At 42.7% G+C, this 27943-nt stretch overlaps 1 protein-coding gene across 8 annotated transcripts in view; it reads left to right on the top strand.

The window, feature by feature from the left end:
* Positions 1–27943, top strand: part of LOC110530242 (partitioning defective 3 homolog) — a 254199-nt gene that overhangs the window by 153282 nt on the left and 72974 nt on the right. For 4 of the 8 annotated variants that reach the window (XM_021613147.3, XM_090182148.1, XM_021613143.3 and 1 more), the window contains 7 exons: positions 86–256; positions 7589–7748; positions 17916–18102; positions 21009–21160; positions 21919–21963; positions 26663–26893; positions 27080–27314. In XM_021613147.3, the coding sequence (XP_021468822.3) occupies positions 86–256; positions 7589–7748; positions 17916–18102; positions 21009–21160; positions 21919–21963; positions 26663–26893; positions 27080–27314 (1181 nt within the window). The remainder of the gene's footprint in view (positions 1–85; positions 257–7588; positions 7749–17915; positions 18103–21008; positions 21161–21918; positions 21964–26662; positions 26894–27079; positions 27315–27943) is intronic. The other 4 variants (XM_090182149.1, XM_090182150.1, XM_090182147.1 and 1 more) reach the window with 1 other exon arrangement.

Raw genomic sequence — 27943 nt, 5'->3', positions numbered from 1 at the left:
ACCAGGTTAACAGCACCAGTGCTATTGCGTTGAACAGCCTGATCGTGGGTGTTCTGATTCTGCGTGTCACATGCTGTGTTAACAGGATAGACGGCTGCGGGTCAACGACCAGCTGATAGCGGTGAACGGCGAGTCATTGATAGGCAAGACCAACCAGGAGGCCATGGAGACGCTAAGGAAGTCCATGTCGGTGGAGGGCAACAAACGCGGGACGATTCAGCTGATAGTGGCCAGGAGGGTCACCAAACGCAGTGAGGTAAGCCTAACCCTCCCTTTGGGACAGCCGTGGAGATTATTGGACTAACACCAGTCTGAGGACGGGCTCATAGTAATGGCTGACAACCCGTCACTCTGTCACCACTGACAACCCGTCACTCTGTGACCACTGACAACCCGTCACTCTGTGACCACTGACAACCCGTCGCTCTGTGACCACTGACAACCCGTCGCTCTGTGACTACTGACAACCCGTCGCTCTGTGACCACTGACAACCCGTCGCTCTGTGACCACTGACAACCCGTCGCTCTGTGACCACTGACAACCCGTCGCTCTGTGACCACTGACAACCCGTCGCTCTGTGACCACTGACAACCCGTCACTCTGTGACCACTGACAACCCGTCACAAAGATGCCTTGAAATTTGAAGTTTTTCCAAAAACACTTGAAACAGTTGTTCAGTTTTCATTAACATACACCCTCCCACAGTCCCCGTGTTAAATTCCAAAGCCAGGGACACGTTCTGGACTGGAGAGCTCTGCTATGGATGTGATTTAAAGAACAGTTAGTCAGGTGGGTCACAGCAGTTCACACAACATGATCTGCGTCCCAAATGGCACCCTATTCCCTATTTAGTGCACTACTTTTGAACAGGGGCTCTGGTCCAAAGTAGTGCACCATGTAGGGAATAGTGTGCCATTTGGGGCGCAGGCATGCTCTCGTCTTAGCCTCCATGCCCCGGGGTCTAATGTGTCATGATATTGGTACATACTCAAGACTCTGGCTTGATCACTTCTCTATCTAGTGTACTGCACTGCCCACTTTCCAGCAGTGTGTTGTTTGTAGTGTGAACTGTACTGTAGGCCTCCATCCCTGCCTCTGCCTCTTGCTACGGCACATGTCAGACCTGAGATGCCCATGGCGCAGCTGGTAATTGAAAGCAGAGCAGGGGCTAAGGGCTGAGCTCTGTGTTGCAGTCGGGGCATGCTGTGCTGTGGAGAAGCCTGGGGTGAGAGCAGAGAGCACTGGCCTTGAGTGATGTACAGACACACAGGGGAGACTGGTCGATATCTGCGTCACAGATACAGCTGAAAGGATGGCTTGGACTAGAGCAGTATGGTTCTAGGTGTCTATGTAGAAGAGGAATTATACTTCATTGATCCATTTCCCACGCGGTCCTCAGAGTATGTGATGTACAGTGTCTTCAGAATGTTTCGGTACCCCTTGACTTATTCCACATTCTGTTGTTACAGCCTATATTCAAATGGGATTAAATAGATTGTTTTCTCACCCAACTACACACAATACCCATAATGACTGTCCAAACAGCAAGTTACAAGTGATCAAATCGGATTAGTGTGTGTTCAGACAGCAGTCATTTGCTGGCATGGCTATGTTAGTTGTCATAGTAACAACAGGTGTGTGCGCAGTGGTGTAGGCTGATTGGTGTTGGTTAGGGGTGTCAAACTCATTCCACGGAGGGCCTAGTGTCTGCTGGTTTTAGTTTTTTTCCTTTCAATGAAGACCTAGACAACCAGGTGAGAGGAGTGCCTCACTCATTATTGACTAATTAATTCATCAATGCAGTGCAAGGGAGGAGCGAAAACCCGCAGAACTCCTTGGAAAGAGTTTGACACTTGGTGCTCGTGGTTCCTGTCACTCAGAAGTTAAGTAGCAGGCGACGGTGACAGCATCACCTGCCATGGACGTTCCCCAGTTGCTTTGAAGGTTCAAAATCATCGTGTGAGAACACTTTTTTAAAGCCTCAAAGAACAAGAAGATCCAACTTTCAAAACACGTCCTTTTTGGCTAGCCACAGCAGTCAACTTGTCTAGGGTTTCCCCAAACTCGGTCCTGTACGTCTGCAGTGTACAGCATTTTCACATTATTATAATGTATTCAAGTTCTTGTCAAAGTTGGTTGTTGATCATTTCTAGACAGACATTTTCTAGTCTTGCCATAGCATTTTAAGCTGATTTTAAGTCAAACTGTAACTAGGTCACTCAGTAACATTCACTGTCTTCTTGGTAAGCAACTCCAGTGTATATTTGGCCTGGTGTTTTAGGTTACCTATGTGTCTGGCTAGACTTTAAACTCTCCTTCCATACTCACATTAAGCATCTCCATTCCAAAATTAAATCTAGAATTGGCTTCCTATTTCGCAACAAAACATCCTTCACTCATGCTGCCAAACATACCCTCGTAAAACTGACCATCCTACCGATCCTTGACTTCGGCGATGTCATTTACAAAATATCCTCCAACACTCTACTCAGCAAACTGGATGCAGTCTATCACAGTGCCATCCGTTTTGTCACCAAAGCCCCATATACTAAAAATCACTGAAGCTAGAGACTCGTATATCCCTCTAGCTTTTACCACCAGCTGTCAGAGCAGCTTACAGATCACTGCACCTGTACATAGCCCATCTAACTACCTCATCCCCATACTGTATTTATTTATTTATCTTCCTCTTTTGCACCCCAGTATCTCTTCTTGCACATTCATCTTCTGCACATCTATCACTCCAGTGTTTAATTGGTATGTTTTAATTACTTCACCACTATGGCCTATTTATTGCCTTACCTCCCTTATCTTACTTAATTTGCACACACTGTATATAGACTTTTTCTACTGTGTTATTGACTGTTTGTTTGTTTATTACATGTGTAACTCCTTGTTGTTGTATGTGTCAAACGACTTTGCTTAATATTGGCCAGGTCGCAGTGATAAATGAGAACTTGTTCTCTACTTGCCTACCTGGTTAAATAAAGGTAAAATAAAAAATAGGTTATTGTCCTACTGAAAGGTGAATTTGTCTTCCAGTGTCTGTTGGAAAGCAGACTAAACCAGGTTATCTTCTAGGTTTTTGTCTGTGCTTAGCTCTAGTCAGTTTATTTTTATAGAAAAAAAACTCCCCAGTCCTTGCCGTTGACAAGTATATTCATAACATGATGCAGCCACCACCATGCTTGAAAATATGAAGCATTGTGTGCAGTGAGTGTTGGATTTGCACCAAACATAACGCTTTGTATTCAGGATATGAAGTTAATTTCTTTGCCACATTTTTTGCAGTTTTACTTTGGTGACTTACAAACAGGATGCATGTTTTGGAATATATTTATTCTGTACAGGCTTCCTTCTTTCCACTTTGCCATTTAAGTTAGTATTGTGGAGTAAGTACAATGTTGTTGATCCATCCTCAGTTTTCTCACACAGCCATTTTTAAAGTCACTATTTGCCTTCTGGTGAAATCCCTGAGCGGTTTCCTTAAATCTCTGGCAACTGAGTCAGGAAGACCACCTGCATCTTTGTAGTGACTGGGTGCATTGATAAACCATCCGCCGTCTATTTAATAACTTCAGCATGCTCAAAGGGATATGCAATGTCTGCTTGTTTTATTTTTACCAATCTACCAGTAGGTGCCCTTCTTTGTGATGCATTGGAAAACCTCCTTGGTCTTTGTGGTTGAATCTGTGTTTGAAATTCACTGTTTGACTGAGAGACCTTACTGATAATTGTCTGTGTGGGGTACAGAGCTGTGGTAGTCATTCAAAAATCATGTTGAACACTATTATTGCACACAGAGTGAATGTATTTAGGCTTGACTGCCTATTGACCCGAGACATTTTGTATTAATTTGTCAACTTTTCTAAAAACAACATTCCACTTTGACATGATGGGATATAGTGACATATCTCAATTGAATCTATTTAAAATTCAGGCTGTAACACAACAGAATGTGGAAAATACTTTCTGAAGGTGCTGTATATATAAACCACAGTAGAAGTCTACCAAGGGCACAGCCGTTCAGGTGGCACAGCCGTTTAGGTGGCACAGCCGTTCAGGTGGCACAGCCGTTCAGGTGGCACAGCTTCATGGACAGGTGGTGGTCCTTTTACTCATCACCTCACACCGTCCCTCGCTTTCCTCGACATCTCCTCCTGAGATTACTTCTTTTAGGATAGTAATCATTGGCAAACCTTATTCTGAATCTAAACTAATACTTCCTCAATATTAAACCCCACCCCACAGGGCTATTCTGACAGATTCTTCCCTCATCACAATTCAGACCCAATGGAGTTCAGCCCTGCACCAGTTTAATTATAGGACTGAATATGCAGTGGGTAGAGTGGTGATTTGTTGACTGACCTCAGTATGGCAAATCTCCTTGGCTGTTATTAAGGCAGGCTAGATAGGCTCTCTGTTGCAGCCAGTTTCATGAACTACCCCCATTTAAAGTAGAGGCTGACTTCCAACAGTCTGAAGCCAAATGGCCGCTCTCTTGAAATCCTTCTCCAGGTCTCCAGCCTGAGTCATTCTCACTTACCCTGGTTTTACTGGCAGTAGTCTGCTTGGTGATTGTTCAGCTGTTTCTGCACGAATAGAACGGAACCTTTCTGTATCACTCCGGTCTCGCTCTGTGTTATCACGTCTCTCAAACACCTGGGAAATGACATGAAGGGGCTGTGGGTTGATTATTCACTGATTACATTTCCTCATGTTGTGACGCACATCTGTTGTTGGCGATTCTTATACTAATGATAGGTTCTAAGTTCTGGTGCGGATCCAGTTGGACAGAGCACACACTACCGTTCCAAAGTTTGGGGTCACTAAGAAATGTCCTTGTTTTTGAAAGAAAGGCCATTTTTGGGGTGGGGGGTCCATTCGAATGACATCAAATTGATCAGAAATGCAGTGTAGACATTGATAATGTTGTAAATTACTATTGTAGCTGGAAACGGCAGATTTATTTTATGGAATATCTACAAAGGTATCATAGGTACACCAGTCTCAACGTCAACAGTGAAGAGGCGACTCCGGGATGCTGGCCTTCTAGGCAGAGTTGCAAAGACAATGCCTTATCTCAGACTGGCCAATAAAAAGTAAAGATTAAGATGGGCAAAAGAACACACAGACACTGGACAGAGGAACTCTTTCTAGAAGGCCAGCATCTCAGAGTCGCCTCTTACCTGTCGATGTTGAGACTGGTGTTTTGTGGGTACTATTTAATGAAGCTGCCATTTGACTTGTGAGGTGTCAATTTCTCAAACTAGACACTCTAATGAACTTGTCCTCTTGCTCAGTTGTGCACCGGGGCCTCCCACGCCTCTTTCGGTTCTGGTTAGAGCCAGTTTGAGCTGTTCTGTGAAGGGAGTAGTACACAGTGTTGTACGAGATCTTCAGTTTCTTGGCAATTTCTTGCATGGAATAGCCTTAATTTCTCAGGACAAGAATAGACTGACGAGTTTCAGAAGAAAGTGCTTTGTTTCTGGCCATTTTGAGCCTGTAATCGAACCCACAAATGCTGATGCCGCAGATACTCCGCTAGTCTTAAAAAGGCCAGTTTTAAGGCTTCTTTAATTAGTTCAACAGTTTTCAGCTGTGCTAACCTGATTGCAAAAATAGTTTTCTAATGATCAATTAGCCTTTTAAAATGATAAACTTGGATTAGCTAACACAACATGCCATTGGAACCCAGGAGTGATGGTTGCTGATAATGGGCCTCTGTACGCCTATGTAGATATAACAAAAAATCAGCCGTTTCCAGCTACAATAGTCATTTACAACATTAACCATGTCTTCACTGTATTTCTGATCAATTTTATGTTATTTTAATGGACAAAAAATGAGCTTTTCTTTCAAAAACAAGGACATTTTAAATGACCCCAAATGTTTGAACGGTAGTGTACATCTCTCTCCCTCCCTCTCTACCACACCTGCTGTCTCGACCTCTGAATGCTCGACTATGATAAGCCAACTGACATTTACTCCTGAGTTGCTGATCTGGTGCACCCTCTACAACCACTGTGATTATTATTTGACCCTGCTGGTCATCTATGAATGTTTGAACATCTTGAACAACGGTCTGTTCTTAATGGCCATGTACTGCTATAATCTCCCCCCCGACACAACCAGAAGAGGACTGGCCACCACTCAGAGCCTGGTTCCTTCCTAGGTTCCTACCATCTAGGGAGTTTTTCCTAGCCACTGTGCATCTGCATTGCTTGCTCTTTGGGGTTTTAGGCTGGGTTTCTGTATTAGCACTTTGTGACATCTGCTGATTTAAAAAAGAAGGGCTTTATAAATACATTTGATATGATTTGACAACTAAAACAAGCCCATATTTATAATATCTGACTAGGCGGAGTCATCTCCTTGTATGTCTAAGATAAACAGTCATTCTCTGTTGCTGGGCAAGAATTGTTCCTCTAATGGTGGTGTTGTGGCCCAGCCTGAGCCCAGAACCTTCTTGGTCAGGGATGTGTGTTTTGTGAGAAGTATTCTCACAAAAAGTATTTTTCTTCTTCTCTTCAACTGTTGTCCTCACCACCACCGCGATGTTGAGTTCCACATCGCTTCTTGCCCTAGTTCCACAGAGACTAGGCTAGTTTATCAGGAGCTGAGACTCAACTGTTGCCCCCTAATTCCTTAGAAATAATCATATACAGAAATGCAAGAACATGTCTGGACGGACGGACACTTTCTGTCCTTCCCCTTGTCTCTGCAACAATGCACACATCCTAACCAATAACAGGTTATTGCTACTAAGAAGCTGCTTATGCAGATAAACGGGCTCATGTCATTCAAATGGCCTCAAGTAAGTTTCCAACATCACTAAAGGGTTGGTTTTCCCAGACCCAAATTCTGGACAAAACAAATGCTATTTCAATGGAGAATCTCCATTGAGAATACCTCTTAGTCTTGGGCTAGGCATAATTGCTCAAGGAAGCGGTCCCTATACTTCAAATCAATGATATAGGAGATTCTAAGTGCAAACAATAGAGATCCATCCACACCATAGAGATCCTGCCATTTCTACTGATACGATGGAATTCTATGGTCCATATACATTTAACCCCACTTCCTCCTCAGTCATGTGTGTTTAAAGGTGACATAGTCAGCAAATGGCCTGTTTGTCCATTAAACAGCAGTGTGTCCGATAGACACCGGAGGGAAATGTCACTGTGCTGCTGCTCTCCTGTGGGGGGAATGTTGACATCCGGTGTCTTAACTGCTATTGGAAATCCATGGTCATTTATCTCGCTAGCCGTGGTTGTGGTGGTGCTGCGGCGAATGTTAGCACCAGGCTAGCCTGCCTCTACCGGTCTGCCTGTCCCTCACGGAGGGGATTATTGTTATCTATAAATTAAACTGTCATTGTTGCTGCTATCCTACAGTGAGCGTGAAAGGGCAATAATGGGGTTGTGGCATTGAGCTAGTTCAAACTCTATAAAGATTTAAGATTTAATCCCAATGTACCAAAGGGAGAATTTCGTCTCATACGACACCTTCCCACTATAATAAGGATTGTTTCTTCCAATATGTCATGTATTGACTGTACCCGTCTTCTCACCCATCTGTATGTAGCTGGAGGCCCCTGGGAACACCCTGGGACCGGAGCAGACCCTCCTGAACTCCTCCCTGCTGGACGACCGGGAGCGCCGTATCTCCCACTCCCTGTACGGAGGCATAGAGGGCCTGGACGACAACCTGATGCCACAGCAGACTCTGATGGGCAGGATGATGGGTGAGTCAGGTGACCCCATAGATACAGATGGAGGACTATAGATGGATACAACCCATTTTAACATGGACATTGGCAAAGTTGAGTCTTATGTCTTACTCTATGGGTGACTCACTATATCAGGGGTAGGCAACTAGATTAAGCCGCGGGACATTTTTGTAGGAGCGGATGGTCCGGCGCAACATAATTATAGTAATTTGTACACTGCAAATTGACCACAACTAAATCCAAAAGGAGATTTGTACTTGAAAATAACAATAATTTCATACCTTGAATACAGTGAGACACGATCGTGTCGATTCGTGGAAATACTTTCTTAAATAAAACACATTTTTTTGCTCAATTCCTGGTGATTCTTCTTCTTTTTTTACCCAAAACTAAAATGGCCCCCAATTTTGTTTTACTAAAAACTTTGGGGTGGCCCCAAAAAAATCACTCGCTGGATGGTTTTGGACCGGCCGTCTGTTGCTGACCCCTGCCCTATAGCTTCTCACACCTTTACTGCTGGGTTAGCACCAGATCTGTCTGTCATTCACACTCTACAAACTGGAACCTAACAGTTTTGATAACAGCCAATTCACACCTGAGCCAAGCTCAGATAATGTGGTATTGTTACTGGAACAGCAAGGGCCAAATAATTCAAACTAAGAAGACACCATTTCTGATGACTCCTACTGATAAAAAGTATTCACTTTTAACCATTTTATATACTAGAGAAGGTGGACCATGAGTGGACTGGAATAGGTGCACCATTACCTCGTGTTGTAACATCTGGCCTAGCGGCTGGCTGGTTGCCATCATGAATCTCTGCCGCTCAGTCGTGGCCGGACCGTTAAAATCGTTGTCTTCCCGTCAAACAGCCTGCCTGCCGCCCTGTCTCGCTGTCTGTCAGACCAAGGCCCTCACACACACACACACACACCTGGTCTTCTCTCTTGGGGTAGGCCTGAGGCGCTGTCAGAGCAGGCAAACTCAGGGATTCACAGAGCACACACACACACACGCACCACTGAATCAATCAGAAGGTGCACTGCACCATACAAGGGCCCCTGAGCTGTAAATCATACGCAACCTTTTCCTTGACATTTTCCCGAGACATTAAGATCAGCTGAAAGTTGAATGGAAACTCAAAGCACAGTCAGTTACGCCATTTCCTGTGTTTACAAACCTAATCGTCGCAGATCAAGTAATCCACTGTAAAAACACACATGTGGACCGCAGGGGAAGGTGCTACTTTCTCTATTACAGTAAACCGAATGTTGTTCTTACATTGCCATCACGCTCATCTATATAGGTAGCGTATGAGACCCATTAATACGTTGTTACATCACTCGGCGTCCATCCACTTCCTTGATCAGTGTTTCACTGTGAACCTACTGCAGGATACCAACATACTGACACAGTCTAATGTATCCTGAGCAGGATTGTTGTTGCCCTGTCAGCCCATTTTAACATCAGAACAATGGCCTGAATGTAATCTTTAGAGACAGAGCGTGTAACTGTTGACGTTACAGGATTAAAGTGTCACAAAATGTTCATTGTGAACCATTTAACAACAGCTTGACGGTTATGTCTTAGATTTTCATCTTGGTTGCGTGACTCACTTGTGTGCCTTAATTTCGAGTCATTCTGGTGAGAAAAATCCCCAAATCCCATGGTTCATAGCACGCTGAGTTTATTTCTTCATTATGTCTTTGCATACCTAGAGAACTCAAAGCAGTTAGGAATTTTCTGTCAGGCTTTGTGTCAATGTCAGATTTAAAGTGGTTGGAATAAAGTTAAAGCCGTTTATAAACAGTATTGGGTAGTAACAAATTACATGCAACAGGGATTACCTAATTGTAATCAGCTCGGATGACTTCAAAAAAATGTTAAACAGCTGATTACGTTTAGTATTACTTCAACTAATATCAATAAGAAAATTTGATACCACTTTGTCAGCCTTGCTGTCATTTCGCACACCCTCAGGACGTCTCACATGCATTCAACTCGGCAAAATGTTGTCTAGTTGATCGCCCTCAAGGGTGGATGGCTTCTTTTTGGATTCCAGTTGATTGAATGAGTAGGTAAGGCTGCCAAACCATTTCAACCTGGCCCACTGGTCAGTCATACAGTTGTCTGGACTCCATAGAGTTCTGCCTACTGCTTTGTAGCGTATTTACAGTGCACTTTCTGATTGCGCAAAATGTCAAACCGTGAATGTGGGAAAAACAGTTATAACAGTTGTTAATGTTGAAAAGAAGATGCTTCTCTGTAGGTTGACATTTTATTCATCAACTCTTATATTAAACGAAGGGGCACTCATGTCAGCCATTCACTGTGACTGCATACATGACATGTGCTGTTAGATATAGGCCTATACATGACATGTGCTGTTAGATATAGGCATATATATGACATGTACTGTTAGATATAGGCCTATACATGACATGTGCTGTTAGATATAGGCCTATACATGACATGTGCTGTTAGATATAGGCCTATACATGACATGTGCTGTTAGATATAGGCCTATACATGACATGTGCTGTTAGATATAGGCCTATACATGACATGTACTGTTAGATATAGGCCTATACATGACATGTGCTGTTAGATATAGGCCTATACATGACATGTGCTGTTAGATATAGGCCTATACATGAAATGTACAGTTAGATATAGGCCTATACATGACATGTGCTGTTAGATATAGGCCTATACATAACATGTACTGTTAGATATAGGCCTATACATGACATGTGCTGTTAGATATAGGCCTATACAGTGGGGCAAAAAGTATTTAGTCAGCCACCAATTGTGCAAGTTCTCCCACTTAAAAAGATGAGAGGCCTGTAATTTTCATCATAGGTACACTTCAACTATGACAGACAAAATGAGAAAAAAAATCTAGAAAATCACATTGTAGGACTTTTTATGAATTTATTTGCAAATTATGGTGGGAAATAAGTATTTGGTCAATAACAAAAGTTTATCTCAATACTTTGTTATATACCCTTTGTTGGCAATAACAGAGGTCAAATATTTTCTGTAAGTCTTCACAAGGTATTCACACACTGTTGCTGGTATTTTGGCCCATTCCTCCATGCAGGTCTCCTCTCGAGCAGTGATGTTTTGGGGCTGTTGCTGGGCAACACGGACCTTCAACTCCCTCCAAAGATTTTCTATGGGGTTGAGATCTGGAGACTGGCTAGGCCACTCCAGGACCTTGAAATGCTTCTTACGAAGCCACTCTTTCGTTGCCCGGGCGGTGTGTTTGGGATCATTGTCATGCTGAAAACACAGCCACGTTTCATCTTCAATGCCCTTGCTGATGGAAGGAGGTTTTCACTCAAAATCTCATGATACATGGCCCCATTCATTCTTTCCTTTACACGGATCAGTCGTCCTGGTCCCTTTGCATAAAAACAGCCCCAAAGCATGATGTTTCCACCCCCATGCTTCACAGTAGGTATGGTGTTCTTTGGATGCAACGCAGCATTCTTTGTCCTCCAAACATGATGAGTTGAGTTTTTACCAAAAAGTTATATTTTGGTTTCATCTGACCATATGACATTTTTCTTTTTTTTTTTGCTCACCGTTCTTGTGATCATTTTGACCCCACGGGGTGAGATCTTGCATGGAGCCCCAGATCAAGGGAGATTATCAGTGAAGACCACAAATGTCACACTTGTATGTCTTCCATTTCCTAATAATTGCTCCCACAGTTGATTTCGTCAAACCAAGCTGCTTACCTATTGCAGATTGTCTTCCCAGCCTGGTGCAGGTCTACAATTTTGTTTCTTGTGTCCTTTGACAACTCTTTGGTCTTGGCCATAGTGGAATTTGGAGTGTGACTGTTTGAGGTTGTGGACAGGTGTCTTTTATACTGATAACAAGTTAAAACAGGTGCCATTAATCCAGGTAACGAGTGGAGGACAGAGGAGCCTCTTAAAGAAGTTGTTACAGGTCTGTGAGAGACAGAAATCTTGCTTGTTTGTAGGTGACCAAATACTTATTTTCCACCATAATTTGCAAATCAATTCATAAAAATCCTACAATGTGATTTTTTTTTTTTAAATCTCATTTTGTCTGTCATAGTTGAAGTGTACCTATGATGAAAATTACAGGCCTCTCTCATCTTTTTAAGTGGGAGAACTTGCACAATTGGTGGCTGACTAAATACTTTTTTGCCACACTGTACATGACATGTACTGTTAGATATAGGCCTATACATTACATGTGCTGTTAGATATAGGCCTATACATGACATGTACAGTTAGATATAGGCCTATACATGAAATGTACTGTTAGATATAGGCCTATACATGACATGTACTGTTAGATATAGGCCTGTCAATTACATGGCAAACGATCAGCAATAATTAGGCTACATTTAGAGTTAAATACCTCAGGTGGTGAACTAGTCCCACATGAATTATCTTAATGTGATATTTCTAAATGTGATGTCTCTAAATAAAATGTACAGAAAACGGACCTTTCATTACTCTGACGTTCTTTCTTGCACTGTACCCAATGATTTTTGAAAACTCACTTGATAGGTCGATGTCCTGGTTGTGTGGTTTTACAGACCTGTTTAATGCATTATGTACACACTTTATGAGAACACTTATGTATTCTATGTACATTATGTATGTACATTATGTATGTACATTGTAATGTTTGGTAACATGTTTATTTTCCCTCAACTCCAACCTCATCTGATGCGTAATACAGATGTGGGTAGAGCAATGTCAACATGAGGGGTGCAAATTACCAACGATCACAAAAGCTCTGATGCGTAAAGTCTGATAAAGAGCAGTGATACTAGCAAGAGCAGTGTGCGGGTTTCTTGTTTTTTTCTCATGTGCCTGGGTGTTCAAAGTCATTACGTTACTCGTTTTGTGTAATCCGGAGGATTATGTTACTGATTACTTTATTTTTCATGTAACTGTAATCAGTAACTAATTACAAGGAATTCCGCCCAACCCTGTTTATAAACCAGTATTTAATTCACTGGCGTCATTTAATAAGAGAATGAAGAACCGTGCTTGAATTCCAAATGGCACCCTATTCCAAAAAGTAGTGCACTATCAAGGGAATAGGGTGCAATTTGAGGAACAGGCAGTGAATAAAATGTTTTCAATGTAGTTCAACTATTCCCCTCTGTTACCCTTTCAAATCTCTCTCCTCCCACAGTGCTTATGAACTATTAAAGGGAGAGTTCACCCAAATTACTATCACTTAATAATTAAATTTTCCCTAAAATAATTTTGAAAGACACCTTTATCATGATCTGTTGTGTAGACTAACTTGGATGTCATGGCAAAATGTACATTTCATCATAAAGAGACATACCCAAAAGTAACTGCTGTTCGTGTGTAATTACCTGATTCTGACGTGCCAAAACTTGGTATGTTTGGAAAGAAGACATCTGGGAGGAAATTATCAGGAGATAGATAGGAGTTGGATAGTTCAGAAAACACAAGATCAGGGTCACACAAAATAACCTTTTTTATTTTGAAAGTAATCTTTCATTGACAAGCTTTAAGAAAATGATTGATTCCCAGAGCTGGAAACACATCAGAGGGCTTCCACAACATGTGAACAATATCAGAAAAAAATGGCATTGATAGACCTATGGGCAGATGTTTTAGCTAGTGGTGTCAGGTGTGTTCACGGGACATTTACAAGTGTCCCTAAACCTCTCCAAAGTGACATATGTCTGTAAATTAGGTCATTCCAGTGCTATTACATATTTGCAATCCCTAAATGCTATTTGTTCAGTATAAAAACACCATTTTTACCATATCAACCTCAGTCAAACATTGTGGTGGTGTTATGGGTTATCCAGGGTACATTCAAGTGTCCTTTCAACCTCACCAAATGTGTCCGAATGTGGTAATTGCACACTGGATTTGGCTAAAAGTTATTGTTCATTATAAAAAACTACATCTCTACAACACCGACCTCTCTCAAACATTGTGGTGGTGTCGTGGGACATACCGGGGATATCCAAGTGTTTTCATCATATTTTGTCCTGCGCAAAGATAGTCACTCGATGGACATTCAATGTTGCCGTTATGTTATCATCAGATAACAGATAACATCCAGCAATAGGCTAGATTTGTTCCTACCAACCTAAGGATTCATTTCATACCAAACCTTGTAGCTGTAGCTCAAACACATACCAAATCGAAGCTTACCGTGTAAGATGTTTGGTGAAAACGTTGTGTTAAATGAACATTTTAACTCTCAGGCCTGATGACCAATAACGGTAGGTCACAGGCAGACAAATAAGACATCCTCATGATCTGTGGAGTCCCGGCTTTCAGTGTGAATCAACGTATTCCGTGTTTATTTTGATTATGCTTCACGACACTAACCAAAATGTAGGTGGCAGCCATCTTGAAGTGAGGTCATTGGCTTGGCCTGCCCTTATACATTTGTATGCACATATATGGTAGTAAGTCACACCAATGATTTTAAGGCGCAGATCAATAGCCAAGATACTCCACTTTCTGCAGACACCCTCCTTTTCCAGATAGGGGCTACTGTTCTCATACCAGACTGAATTGAATAAAAAAAAATCTACTCGAGTCCCCAAATATGGGGACTTTACATTTAAGGGGTTTTAAACAGTATCTGTCACACTTCGTCTCCTATCCAATGTCTGTCCATGTCATAGATTCAGACAGGGAGTTATTTTGAGATCAAATGAGCTTGGCACAGGTATGCCTAGCCCGCTCCTAGTTGTACCATCACTCCTGGTGACAGAGAAAACAAAGTATCCGTTCTGTCTATTAGATTACACGTACGGTACTAGACAGGGCATTACTAACCATTTCATATGTCTTAGATTAAGTTTTGTAACCAAATGTTTTATTAGACAATGTTAGTGTGATGTTAGATTACTATACTGTATATCAATTCATGTGAATTGTAAAGCCGAAGTGAACTGTAATCGTGGAGATTAAAAATGTCAGCCGATAATAAATCACCAGGCTGAACATGTCGGCTGAACATGTTCTTTTCATTCATCTCTATGATTACAGTTAGAGTTACGTTATTGGACTAGTCCCTCTCAGTGGTGTAATAAGCCATTTGCTCATGAGATTTGGCAATACGGATTTCCGTCTTGGTACCAATATATATGGTACCATCTAGCTCTGGCAACATCGTCGTTGCAATAGTCCCCTCCAGTGGTTTTCACATCCACCTCCTTATATGAATGGATATTTCCAACCCCCACATTGTAGGCTGCTATTCCTCATTTCAGAGTCCTCTCTCTGTTCCAGTTGAACTTTTCCTTTATCTTATCGATGAATTCAATGAGATACCCAGTGGCTTCTTCAAGATGTTCCTCACTGTCCCATTCCCCCTTAGGATTCAGGTGTTCTCCACCGCTTGGGGTAATGTCAATGTGCACAAGCCCAAAGGCCCATTCCCATAGTCCCCCTCCCCAGCCTGGTTTGGGGGTTCGTGGGGGGGTCCGTGGCCCATATTGCTCTCCCACCCGCTCTCCCACAGATTATAGCTGGGTGTTTATCACACTTTATCGATGATGTCCTTGTACTTTGTCATGTCATCCACATCTTCCCTTGCCATTTTGCCAGATGCATCCTCCCCTGCAGTGTAGTGGTTTGCTCCTGCTGTCTCCCTTGAGGCACCAGGAGTTTCAACCAGCATAAACCACCCTAAGGCTCTGTACAACAAAGGCAGAGTTGAGATATGGCTGACTTCTTCATTCAGTCGCTCGGCTTTCTTCCTTGTGGCCAAGTGGTCGCCTCAGTTGAATGTTGCGTTGACAGTGTGCACACCCGCCGTCATTTTTTTTATTATAGAGTCGACCTACATGGATTGCTGTTCTTCTATTGGTTTGGGGAGTACTAATGATTTCCAGGAAACCGTTGCTCAGTTCATATAAACCAAGCCCAATATGGGAATAGCTGAAATTCAACCACGACTGTGCAAGGTATAAAAACACAACCCAGGCTTGTTGCATTATTTTTCCTGGTTTGAAAAACATGCTATTTTACATCCAAAATTCAAAACAGAATAAGTACATCACTTTGAACCTCAACACTGTTTAGCTAGACTCTGTGATGCTGCTTGCCCCTGAGAATACAATGGCAAAATGAGTTAAAGTTGCATTGTTTTAGTTAAGACTGGTCATGATCGGGGCTAACAAAGGTTTTGTCTTTGCCGAATTTCTCTGATCACTTTCCCATTGTTGTGCAGACCTTCCCCACTGCTATGACAATTAGCTACAGAGGATAAGAGACTTCAGTAAATTATTCTCTTCTTTAGGCAACGGCTCGTTTTTTCAAGAAGTGCACTGCAGGCAATTCCCCTGCTTATGCTAATTAGGGAGATGGACTTGGACAGTGGAGGGAAAAAAAACTTCTCTCTTCTGCATCCCTCGTCTCTCGCCCAATTATTCTCACCTCTCGCCATCTCTCATTTCATCTGGCCAGCCTGCCTTTCTACTTCTCGGCCATTAAATCCTGCTCCTCTCAAAATTCACCGGTCTGTTTCCACATAGTCTCTGATAATTGCTTCTATTGAAGACAAGGCAATTCTGTAAAGAAGCTGTAACTATTGGTCCTTTGTCCCGATGTCTGATTGTATTAGGGCTAGTGTAAACAACCTTCATTTTAAGGGAATCCCACCAAGTCAGGAGCTGTGAGTTCTGCTCACCTGTCAGCACCATTGTTGTTGGTAGACGAGTGGTCCACCAAATACGTGTGCTGCTCAAATGGCACCCTATTCACTTTATAGTGCATTACCTTTTACCGGAGCTCTATGGGCCCTGGTCAGAAGTAGTGCACTGTAAAGGGAATAGGGTGCCATTTGTTACCCATAATAACACTCTTATGTATGTATGGATGGATGTCCGTCCAGAAAGTTGATTTGCTTCTAGAAAAAGAACATGAATGGAAGTTGATTTATTCATTGGGTTACTCCGTGCTTGCCACCTTCATTCAAACTCATCAACAGTGGCATTTACTTAAAGAACCATAGAACCATTCTCAGTGTCCATTGGTCTGTTAAGGGACAGTGTGTGTGTGGGCTGAAAGAGAAAAGCCCCCTACTGGGTTTGAGGGCTCACCGACACCACAGAGTTCCCTGAAAAGAGACATAGCAGGGGTAGGGACTAGGGAACACAGGATCAACAAAACACTAAATACACACACACACACACACACACACACACACACACACACTCGGCTCTATTAAGATTGGTCACGGCCTGAACTTTAAGCACACTACTATTCATCCAGCCATGCAAGTTGGCCAGGCAGTTGGAACTGTGGATGTAATTGGTACCACACATACTCCGTGTGAAAGGCTATGAGAAACAACAGTAACCCTGGCCTCAGGTCCTGGGTAGAAAGTCCTGTTCTCCTGCCATGAGACCCAAACAGATTCTTAACACAAATGAACTTTTCTCTCCGTTATTGTGTAGGGCTCCTATACAGCATAGAAACCATCCTTCTATAGACAGTCAGTTACCCACAAAGACAGATTAAGGATAGTGTTGCAGAAAGTCCTGCATTGCATATCAATGTGGTTTTAAATCCCTCAATTGGATACAAAGAAATGGGACTTTTCTTCTTCTTTTTTTTTGCCTCGCACCGTGCGCGTGCCAAAGAAAGTAGTTGTATCTTTTTCACAATGGTGCAGCTTGCATTAATCACACTTTAATGACTCTTAAGAATGTCATGACAGATGCTGATTGAGAATTTCAGTCTGGGTCTGCTTTTAAATTCAACACTGATTGTGGTAAGTTATGTTGCGATATCAAAGGATCAAATGTCCAATAAATATCAAATAAATATATCAAATGTCGAGTATTAAATGAACACTTTAAATGTGTGTGTATATGAGCTAAGCAGTTAACCCAATAAGCTTTAAACCTGCAAAATTCTCTCCACCAACAAGAGAGGTGTGAACTGTCATGAACAGTGCCTGTGGCCATAGAAATTGACGTGGCACGTGCGCAGTAGGGGTGTGTTCCCCAATGCTGGAAGGTGGGCCCCCGAGTGAAAAAGTTTGGGAACCCCTGGCCTACTGCACAAACCTCATTGCTACAATAGAGAACTGTTTTTAATTGCTTAATGTTGCATAGGCTTATGTTTTTTAAGTAATGTTTAATAAATACATCTGCTCCTCCATGTTGTCCTTCAGGTAACTACCAGCTCTCCCCAACGGTCAACATGCCCCAGGACGACACTGTCATCATCGAAGACGATCGGCCACCTGTACTTCCTGCCCACCTCTCTGACCAATCGTCTTCCAGTTCCCATGATGACATGGGGTTCCATGTGGAGGTCCCTCCAACTTGGGCCAAAGATACTCCAATTCAGAATGAGAGGTGAGAGCAGAGGGCAATCCCAAGTGTCACCCTGATCCCTACATAGTGCACTACTTGACCAGAGAATGTTACAGTAAATGCCCTTGTGTCATGGTGAATGTTCTCCTCATCTCAGAAGGTTTCACTAGTTCCTCCTGTCATTAATCTCCAGTGTGTCTGATGGCGACTGTGAGTGGATCTCAAATGGCTCCCTATTCACTACATAGTGCACTACTTTGAAAATGGGCCCTGGTCAAAAGTAGTGCACTTCATAGGGAATAGGGTGTCTTTCCTAGTCAGCCTCACTCACGGCTCCTTCTAGTAGCTCCATGTGAAACTCTTTATCAACTGTTATTGTATCAGACTTGACACTCCTTTTTTTGACCTTGTTTTTATTGAAGATTACATAATTAAAAAAAATATATATATAAAACAAAAAAACAAGGTCTGGCAGATACAGCACATATCATCATACTAGTTACAGTAACATACAGTGGGGCAAAAAAAGTATTTAGTCAGCCACCAATTGTGCAAGTTCTCCCACTTAAAAATATGAGAGAGGCCTGTAATTTTCATCATAGGTACACTTCAACTATGACTTGGTAGAGCTTAATTGAGTCTGAAATATGTTCAACTATGTTTCATCAATTATTCAATGTTAAGTTCCTCCTCCCATTTCCGTTAAATCTAGCTTGTAGAGTGTTTCATTGAAGATAAAATACCCATGTAAAGACTTGAAATCGTTTTTTTTAATACTCCCCAAGTTGTATGCGTTAGTGAATTATTTTATCAATTTCTGAGGTGCCTGAGGGTCAATCAGTTTTATATCTTTTAAAAAGTAGTATCGAACCTGTAGGTACCTCTGTAGGTCGCAGTTGTAAATGAGAACATGTTCTCAACTGGCCTACCTGGTTAAATAAAGGTGAAATAAAAACAAAATAAAAACCTGTAAAAATCTTGTTTATCCATGTTTTTTTTTTACTTCGGTCCTGGAAGTTCTCTAGAAAATGATGTGATGCCTTTTTGCCTCTACAGCAGGAATGAAGCTGGGGTCGAATGCGGGCCAGCTCAGCAGTTTGACCTCTGTCTAAAGCGTGTCTTAAGATAAATGAATCCACTGATTTGTGTCTATGTTTCTATTACCATGTCCGTATTACCTAAAACTGACTGTATGTGTATCTCTGTCAAAGTAATCTCAATGGCTTTCCATTTGGATTCGTATTCTGAATTGCACAAACACACGAGGTCTCAATTGATTGGAAGGACACAAAATAATATTTTAGGTTTGGTAAGGCCATACCCCCCTCCTGTTTTTTGGTAATTGTAATGTTGCTAATCTCATTGTTGGTCTCTTCCTGTTCCAGATCAACCTTGATATCTGTTTATCCCTAAACTGTTTAGGTGGGATGTCTATGGGCAGTGATTAGAAGAAATACAGTAACCTCGGCAGGATGTTCATTTTGATTGTTTCACTTCTGTTACTAAGATCCAAAGGAAGTGAATTCCACCTGTCCAGGTCATCATAGATGTTCTTGTTGACGTGAACGTAATTCTTGTCACAGAGTTTGGCTGTATCTTTTTAGATTCGCTCCCAAGATATTTAATAGATGAAGAGAGGTCCACTGGAAGTTCTACCTACTCTTCAGCTCTTGCTGTGGGGTATAATTATATACTTGGGCTTGGGTCGTGTGTATGTTAAGCACATACCCTGAATATGTTCCAAATGTTTGTTAAACATCCATCAATCTAGGTACACTTGAGCCTGGGGCTTAAAGGAATAACAGAATGTCATCAGCATACATGCATATCTTATGTTCACTGCCTCTTATTGTTATTCCCTCTAAGGTTGGGTCCTGTCTTATTGCCTGTGCTGACGGCTCGGTGTACAAGGAGAAGAGCGTGGGTGGAAGATTAGCCTCGTCTTTCTCCTCGTTCTAAACTTAGCGTTCGTGACAAATGTCCATTTCTCTTTATTCTGGCAGTCGGACATGAATGCAGTGTTTTGATGCCCTGTATCACTTTGTTGAAACCAAATCTTTCCATAACTTGGGACTAGATAATCCCACCCCACTGAATCAAGTGTTCTTTTCTGCATCTAGACTGATTTTCATATAGTACTTGTCTTAAGACTTGACATTCCTTTTGATAATCAGGACCATGTTTTTTTTAAAGTTTTCGCGACGGAATGTTATTTCAGTTGCTGCAAATTAGACCTCATACTGTGTATTTAAAAGATTCCTCTGTTTTTCCTTTCGCTGAACCAGCGAAGATGTAGAGTAGGTATAAGGCTGTTTCATTCCGCTGTATGTTGCGTTCTACAAATAGTGACACATAAACAAGGTAAATATATGGCTAATTCTACACTGACGCATACACAAGGACAAGGTCAATGTGTCCCATATGTTTTTTTGAAAGGACACACAGGCACACCCACCTGCTGCATACTTAACTGGGCGTGTAGGGCCGTTGTAACCCTGGATACATCCCAAATTGCCCCCTATTCATTATATAGTGCCCTACTACCCTATGGGCCCAGGTCAAAAGTTGTGCACTATATATAGGGAATAGGTTGCCATTTGCATTGCGGTGTCCGTGATGCTGAGGCCCAGCCTGAGTTCTCGTCAGTGGGCTTGGGTGGGTTGGGCTGGGTGTGTGTGTGTGGTGATTGTAGCTGGTCCAGCCCTAATCAGTCTCTACCTTAATCAGTGGATTATCAAGTATGGCCTAGATTCTAGGTGTGGCTTGATTTGATGACCCACTGAAGCTCACTGACAATTACAGTTTGATTTACACTAGAACCACTAGAATAATCGCATCCCTTTGTCTCTTTTTCCTGTCTTCCTCCCTCCCTGCTCTCTTTCCTCTCCCACCCACTCCTTTTTCTGTCTTTGTGTGTCTCTCCATCTCCATCACTCCCTCTCCTGTAGCACCCTGAGCCCTGATGACAACGACCCAGACGGAGCCTTTCAGAGGGAGGGTTTCGGCAGACAGAGCATGTCAGAGAAACGGACAAAGCAGTTTGGAGATGCCAGTCAGCTGGAAATCATCAAGACACGCAAGTCCAAGAGCATGGATCTAGGTACTGAAGGAAACCATCTGGTCCCTTCCCTCCCTCTCATTTGACTCCCTTTAGGTCCGCCCTGCCTGGAACCAATGGCAAGACGCTATTAGCTGGTTTACCAGACACAGATTGAAGCCTAGCCCTCTGTTTGTGAAACCGGCCCTGTGAGTTGTTAGGAATCCCCACATTAGGCACATACATACCCCCCTGCTTGTAAATTGCATCTATAAGACTTGCGTTGCACAGCCTAATATTTGTGTCTTCTACTGTATGTCATCGAAATGTGATGCAATTCTGTCTTTTGTGTGACATCAAACAGGTTTAAGTACTGTGTCTCCTGTCACACCTCAGAACAACGTTTCAGCTCACTTGAGGTGGCATGAAACCATTCTGATTGCTTTGGCTGACAGTAATCTTCCCTCTCACCCACACTCTGCGTGCGTCCCAAATGGGGCTCCCCATAGGGCCCTGGTCAAAATAGTACACCATAAAGGGAATTGGGTGCCATTTGGGACCCAGCCGATGATATCTAATCTGCTTCTTATCCCTACTGAATTACTGTAGTCCTGCACGTGTTTATATCACAATAGCTCTGATTGCTATCCTAAATCTCTCCATTTCCCTGTCCGTCTGTCTGTCTCGCATGTTTTCTGATTGCCCTTGAAATTGCCTAAAGATGTGATGATGTACTGACTGTACAATAACGTTGCTGGAATGTTTGCATGTGGAATGTGCTCACTAACCGATCCGACATGTTTATTGCCCCCCTTTAACAGTAGCCGACGAGATTAACCTCACCCCTCGCAAAGAGAACACACCAGGTAAGGAGTGACCCGTCACTGAGGGAGAACGGACACCTCATCCATTCTGCAGTCCCTCCCCCCATTTCATTGTGAGATTCCAGACCTGCTTTAGAATGTAGAATCCACTAATCACAATGAGAATACATAGAACATGAAGACAGTTTGAGGTCATTGCAGTGGAATTGTGGGCTGGTGAATATGGACTAGGCAGTGATTCTTCTTAAGATCCAGCAGAACTGCTAATTGTTCTGTGGAAGGGAATGGGAGGAGAGCGGGCGGGAGAGATTGAGAGAAAGCGAAATCGCTCTGTCCTTGGCTGGGGCTGCAAACTGACAGCAAGTCATCCGTCATTGTCAGCCGTGTGTGTTTTCACAGCCACCTCTGAATAGCAGATCCTTTGAAGGATGGGATTTAGCCGAAAGGCACAGTGAAAGCAGGAGAAAGAAAGGGAAACAACAGAAAATAGAGGTAGTGTCGCAGTCAGACTACTGTGCATAAATGAGACTAAATATGTAATTAATGTCCCTTGTTAGGACATTGTTGTAGGCTCCAAACGGTGTTTGAGCAGTCACTAACGAGATACCAGGGCGGTGTCCCAAATGGCACCCTATTCCCTTAGTGCACTCATTTTGACCAGGGCTCATAGGGTGGCCATGGTCAAAAGTAGTGTTTATATAGGGGACAGGGTGCCAATTGGAACGCACACCTGTTGTTTCTAACCTCCAATTCAAGACTTGGCAAAGAAGAGGCCACATATGTATTTTATTTGCCTTTCTGTAAAATGACATTCACATAATATCTCAACTAGGTGTATTTTCATATGAAAAATACATGATCACCACCCACCTACTATTTAATTGATGTTTTAGGTTTTTCCCAGCTTTGGGGAAAAAAAACTCCCTATTTAATTTTGCCCTAATAACTTGTTGTAGCTAGGCTAATAGATTTCAGGCTATTATCTTTAGTGTTTCAGGGTTTATTTTCTCTCCCCTGTGCTATACTCTCCCTCTCTAATATATACATCCACTCCCTAAATGGGGCATGGTCCATTTAGCAGGCCCAAAACAAATCCCCGATCCTGGGGAAACTGATGACAGTTACAGCCTAGGAGAGGGAGTAACGTCCCATGTATTTAGTGTACTACTTTTGACCTGGGAACATAAGAGTTCTGGTCAAAAGCAGTGCACTATATAAGGAATAGGGTGCCGTTTGGGACTGAGACAGTGACAGCCTGTGAGAGGGGAGTGATGGGACACAATAGCTTAGATAGTCTGGCCCAGTGGGCCTTCTTCTGCACTGATTGGCTATAGGACCTTGTTGACACAGACTGTAGCCACATGTTTGTCAAGGACTTCACTAGTTTAAGAGAGGGCAATGCATATAGGGCTCCCTAATGGCAAATTACAACGTAAGTTCCTTCGGTAGTTTCCAGTCTGTTATGTGCCTGCAGCTCCTTCAGAAAGTATTCACACTCTTTGACTTTTTCCACATTTTGTTGTGTCTGAATAAATGTTTTTATTAAATGTAGATTTTTTTGGAGTCACTGGCCTACCCACAATGTCAAAGTGGAATAATGTTTTTTTTTTTTTTTTTTTTTTAAACATTTTTACAAATCAAGTGTCTTGAGTCAATAAGTATTCAACCCCTTTGTTATGGGAAGCCTAAATAAGTTCAGGAGTAAATATTAGCTTAACAAGTCACATAATAAATTGGATTGACTCTGTGCAATAATAGTGTTTAACATGATTTTTTTATGACTTACCTCATCTCTGTACCCCACACATACAATTATCTGTCAATACATTTTTATTTATTGAACCTTTATTTAACTAGGCAAGTCGGTTAAGAACAAATTCTTATTTACAATGACGACCTACCCCGACCAAACCCTAACCCGGACGACGCTGGGTCAATTGTGCGCCTCCCTATGGGACTCCCAATCACGGTTGGTTGTGATTCAACCTGGAATCGAACCAGGATCTGTAGTGACGCCTCTAGCACTGAGATGCAGTGCCTTAGACCGCTGAGTCACTCGGGAGCCACAAAAAGGCTCGCAAAGAAGGGCACCTATTGGTAGATGGGTAAAAAAAAAGCAGACATTGAATAACCATTTTAGCATGGTGAAGTTATTAATGATTTCACTTTGGATGGTGTATCAATACACCCAGTCACTACAAAGATACAGGCATCCTTCCTTACTCAGTTGCTGGAGAGGAAGGAAACCACTCAGGGATTTCACCATGAGGCCAATTGCGACTTTAAAACAGTTAGAGTTTAATGGCTATGATAGAAGACTGATGATGGATCAACCACATTGTAGTTACTCCACAATACTAGCCTACATGACAGAGTGAAAAGAAGGAAACAGAATACAAATATTCCAAAACATGCATCCTGTTTGCAACAAGGCACTAAAGTAATAATGAAAAATAAAATGGCATAGCAATTAACATTTTGTCATGAATACAAAGTTTTATGTTTGGGGCAAATCCAACACATTACTGATTACCACTCTCCATATTTTCAAGCATAGTGGTGGCTCCATCATGTTATGTGTATGCTTGTAACCATTAAGGACTGGGGTGTTTTTCAGGATAAAGAAAGAAGTGGAATGGAACTGACCACAGGCAAAATCCTAGTGGAAAATCTGGCTGTTTGTTTTCCACCAGACACTTGACAGATTAATTCACCTTTCAGCAGGACAATAACCTAAAACACAATGTGAAATCACTGAGTTACTTACCAATACCAGTGAATGTTCCTAAGTGGCTGAGTTACATTTTTGACTTAAATCTACTTGAAATCTACTTGAACATATGACATCAGACCATTTGACAGAGCTTGAAGAATTTTTTAAAGAATAATCGGCAAATGTTGCAATATCCAGGTGTGGAAAGCTCTTAGAGACTTACCCAGAAAGACTCATCACTGCCAAAGGTGATTCTAACATGTATTGACTCAGGGGTGTGAATACTTACGTAAATTTTATGTTTTTGTATTTCATTTTCAATAAATTTGCAAACAATTTTCAAACATGTTTTCACTTTGTCATTATGAGGTATTTTGTGTAGATGTGTGAGAGAATTTGTTTTATTTAATCCATTTTGAATTCAGACTGTAACACAATAAATTGGGAAGTAAGTTGAGGCGCATGAATACTCTCTGAAGGCACTCGATATGTGCAGCTTCAGTTGGTCCTATAGCCACAAATGGGCTGTGTCCCAAAAGGAACCCTATTCCCTACATAGTGCACTACTTTTGACCAGCGCTCCATGGGCCCTATATAAGGTAAAGGGTGCTGTTTAGGACGCTTCCAGGGTATTCCCTGTTCGACCTGCCAGTCGACTGCAGGGTGATTGATCGCTGTATTTGTTATATTAAGGCACCATCTCAGATCTCTGTACGACACGGGTTTTTTCCTGTTTGAATAGGGTGGCAGTCTGTACAAACAGGCATCGATAGTACAGATATTTTGGAGCTGGGTTGCCAGGTCTGACTGTCTAAAACATACAGACATGCCAGTGCATATCTGTAGAAGGCTCGGTTGCCAGGTATGACCGTCTGAAACATACAACCATGCCTAGTGTAGAAACGGAGAAGCTGGAGGTTGCTATCTGAAACCACAGCCATGTATTTACGTAAGGCTCAGTTGCCAGGGCGGAATATCTGAAACAAACATGCCAGTGCAGAGCTGTAGGAGGCTGGAGGTTGCCAGGTCTGACTCTCTGAAACGCCCAAAACTCTTTCTCAAATAAACCACTGCCTGCTGTTCTTGACTCCCGCCGTCTGTCAGAGGTCTGAGTTGGTGTAATTTTAAAGACTACCGCTGAGGTGTGACTGGAAAGTGTGCGGTGCGGCCTCTGGCTGAACGCTAAAACCAAATGAATGGGTTTTGATGAATGAAAGCCGATCAGCTGCCGCTTCAGTGAAACGTTAAGAGGACAGGAAGGACTGATGAACATGAATAGTCACCAGCCCTGCTTGTTCAGGTTTCACCCTTCTCCGCTCCACTCCTCCTCCTCTCCGCTCCACTTCTCCTCACTCCCACTCCTTCCAAGGCAAGCAGCCACCATATCCATGGCCACCCACATTAGTGTGAGCTGCTTCCCAGAAAATGCTGAATAGGGTGAAAAGTAGTGCACTAAATAGGGAATATGGTGCCATTTGGGATGTACACTGGGCCTCTTGTTTACCCGGTACCTCTGCTCCAGTATACCCTGGGGATTTAGAGGGAGAGCGAGCCTGCTGGGCTTTTCTCCTGTGGTAATCCATCCCTCTCTTTGCATGCATCCCAAATGGCACCCTATTTTCTATATAGTGCACTACTTTTATATGGGTCCTGGTCACTTCAGATGCATCCTCTCTCTTCACCTCCATACCACTCTACCTTCTCTACAATACCCCTTCAACCTGTGAGTGATGGAAAAAATATGTACTGTATACCTACTATCTAAAACAAAACAATACTTTTTTTGGCCTTTCTAGTGTCAGAATTGAGTTTATTTTCTTTTTCTAAATGCAACTTGACCTGTTTTGGTTGTGTCACATAATGTAGGAAATGAGCTCTATCCAAGTTTTCATTTCAACTCACAGGCAGTAAAGTAAAATAACAAAATGCTTTCGTTAAACAGTGCATTTGCAAATACAAAAGCTCCTTTAGTTCACTCACAGCTGTGTTATCTATCAACTAACTTTGGATACTGTTGCTCCTTCGTAGGGTCTTCCACCAGGGATGTGGGTCCCTCCCTTGGCCTCAAGAAGTCCAGCTCTCTGGAGAGTTTACAGACCGCCGTTGCCGAGGTGACGCTCAACGGTGACATGCCCTTCCACAGGCCACGCCCACGCATAATCAGGGGGCGGGGCTGTAACGAGAGCTTCCGGGCTGCTATTGACAAGTCTTACGACAGGCCAGCTGCCACCGAGGAGGACGACGAGGGCATGGAGACATGTAAGACGAAGCAGGACTTCTATTGGACAGATCCATAGAGCAAACATTAATGCACATCTTTCGTTGATATCTCTGCCTGAAGAATTTACCCAGCATTTCAAGTTATGCCTGCATATAAAGGTCAGAATTTGAGGACTTAATAATTACCCCATGTATAAATCTCTTTCCATGTCTCCACCTCTCTAGTGGAGGAGGACACCGAGGAGAGCTCTCGGTCCGGGCGCGACTCTGTGTCCACTGTGGCAGATCTGACCCCACTGCCCAACACAGAGAGATCGCTGGCCAACGGCAACCGCGCCAATGAAGACAAGAAGAAAGACAAAGGAGGGAAAGACAAAAAGAAGCCAGACCGGGACAAAGAGAAGGACAGCAAGAACAGGGCTAAGAAAGGCATGCTGAAAGGACTGGGCGACATGTTCAGGTAGGAAACACAAAAACTGTCCCTCGTCCTTTACCAGTGTCTCACCCACCATTATCAGTGGGTCCTGGGGTCATGACTTTCATCGGAGCTGTCTGGGATGCGAATGATACATTCAAACGTCATATTTACTTAAATGGTTCTGACACAGGCTCTGTCTCAAATAGCACCCTATTCCCTGTATAGTGCACTGCTTTTGTAAAGGTAGTGCAGCAAATAAGGAATAGTGTGCTGAAGTGGTTGTGTCAAGGAGAATGCTGACTGATTTCTAACAGTGTAGAATAATGAGATCCAGTGGGAAGGAGAAGGATCTCCTGGCAGACATGCAGATCAGATGTTTGACCTAAAGGGGTGTGTGTGTGTGTGTGTCTTTGGCCTGAAGGTTGCTGGAAGCTCGAATTGTTTGGCTGCGATAGTCCCAGGGAACTGCAGGATCAAATCATTACGGAGGTGTGCTCCTCCCATTGAGATGAGCACTATCAGTGGTTGTTTGCAAACACACACATACAGTACGCACTTCAGAGCCCACGACTTTGCCTTTTTTGGTTTCATTCGATAATGACTTAAACATTTTCTTTCATTGATTGAAAGCATTGTGAAACCGCTGCTCAATATTGCCTTCCAGTTCCTCG

This window comes from Oncorhynchus mykiss, chromosome 8, assembly GCF_057628025.1.
Source record: "Oncorhynchus mykiss isolate SJ-2025 chromosome 8, ASM5762802v1, whole genome shotgun sequence".
Lineage (NCBI taxonomy): Eukaryota > Metazoa > Chordata > Actinopteri > Salmoniformes > Salmonidae > Oncorhynchus > Oncorhynchus mykiss.
This window is presented reverse-complemented; position numbering and strand designations above follow the sequence as displayed.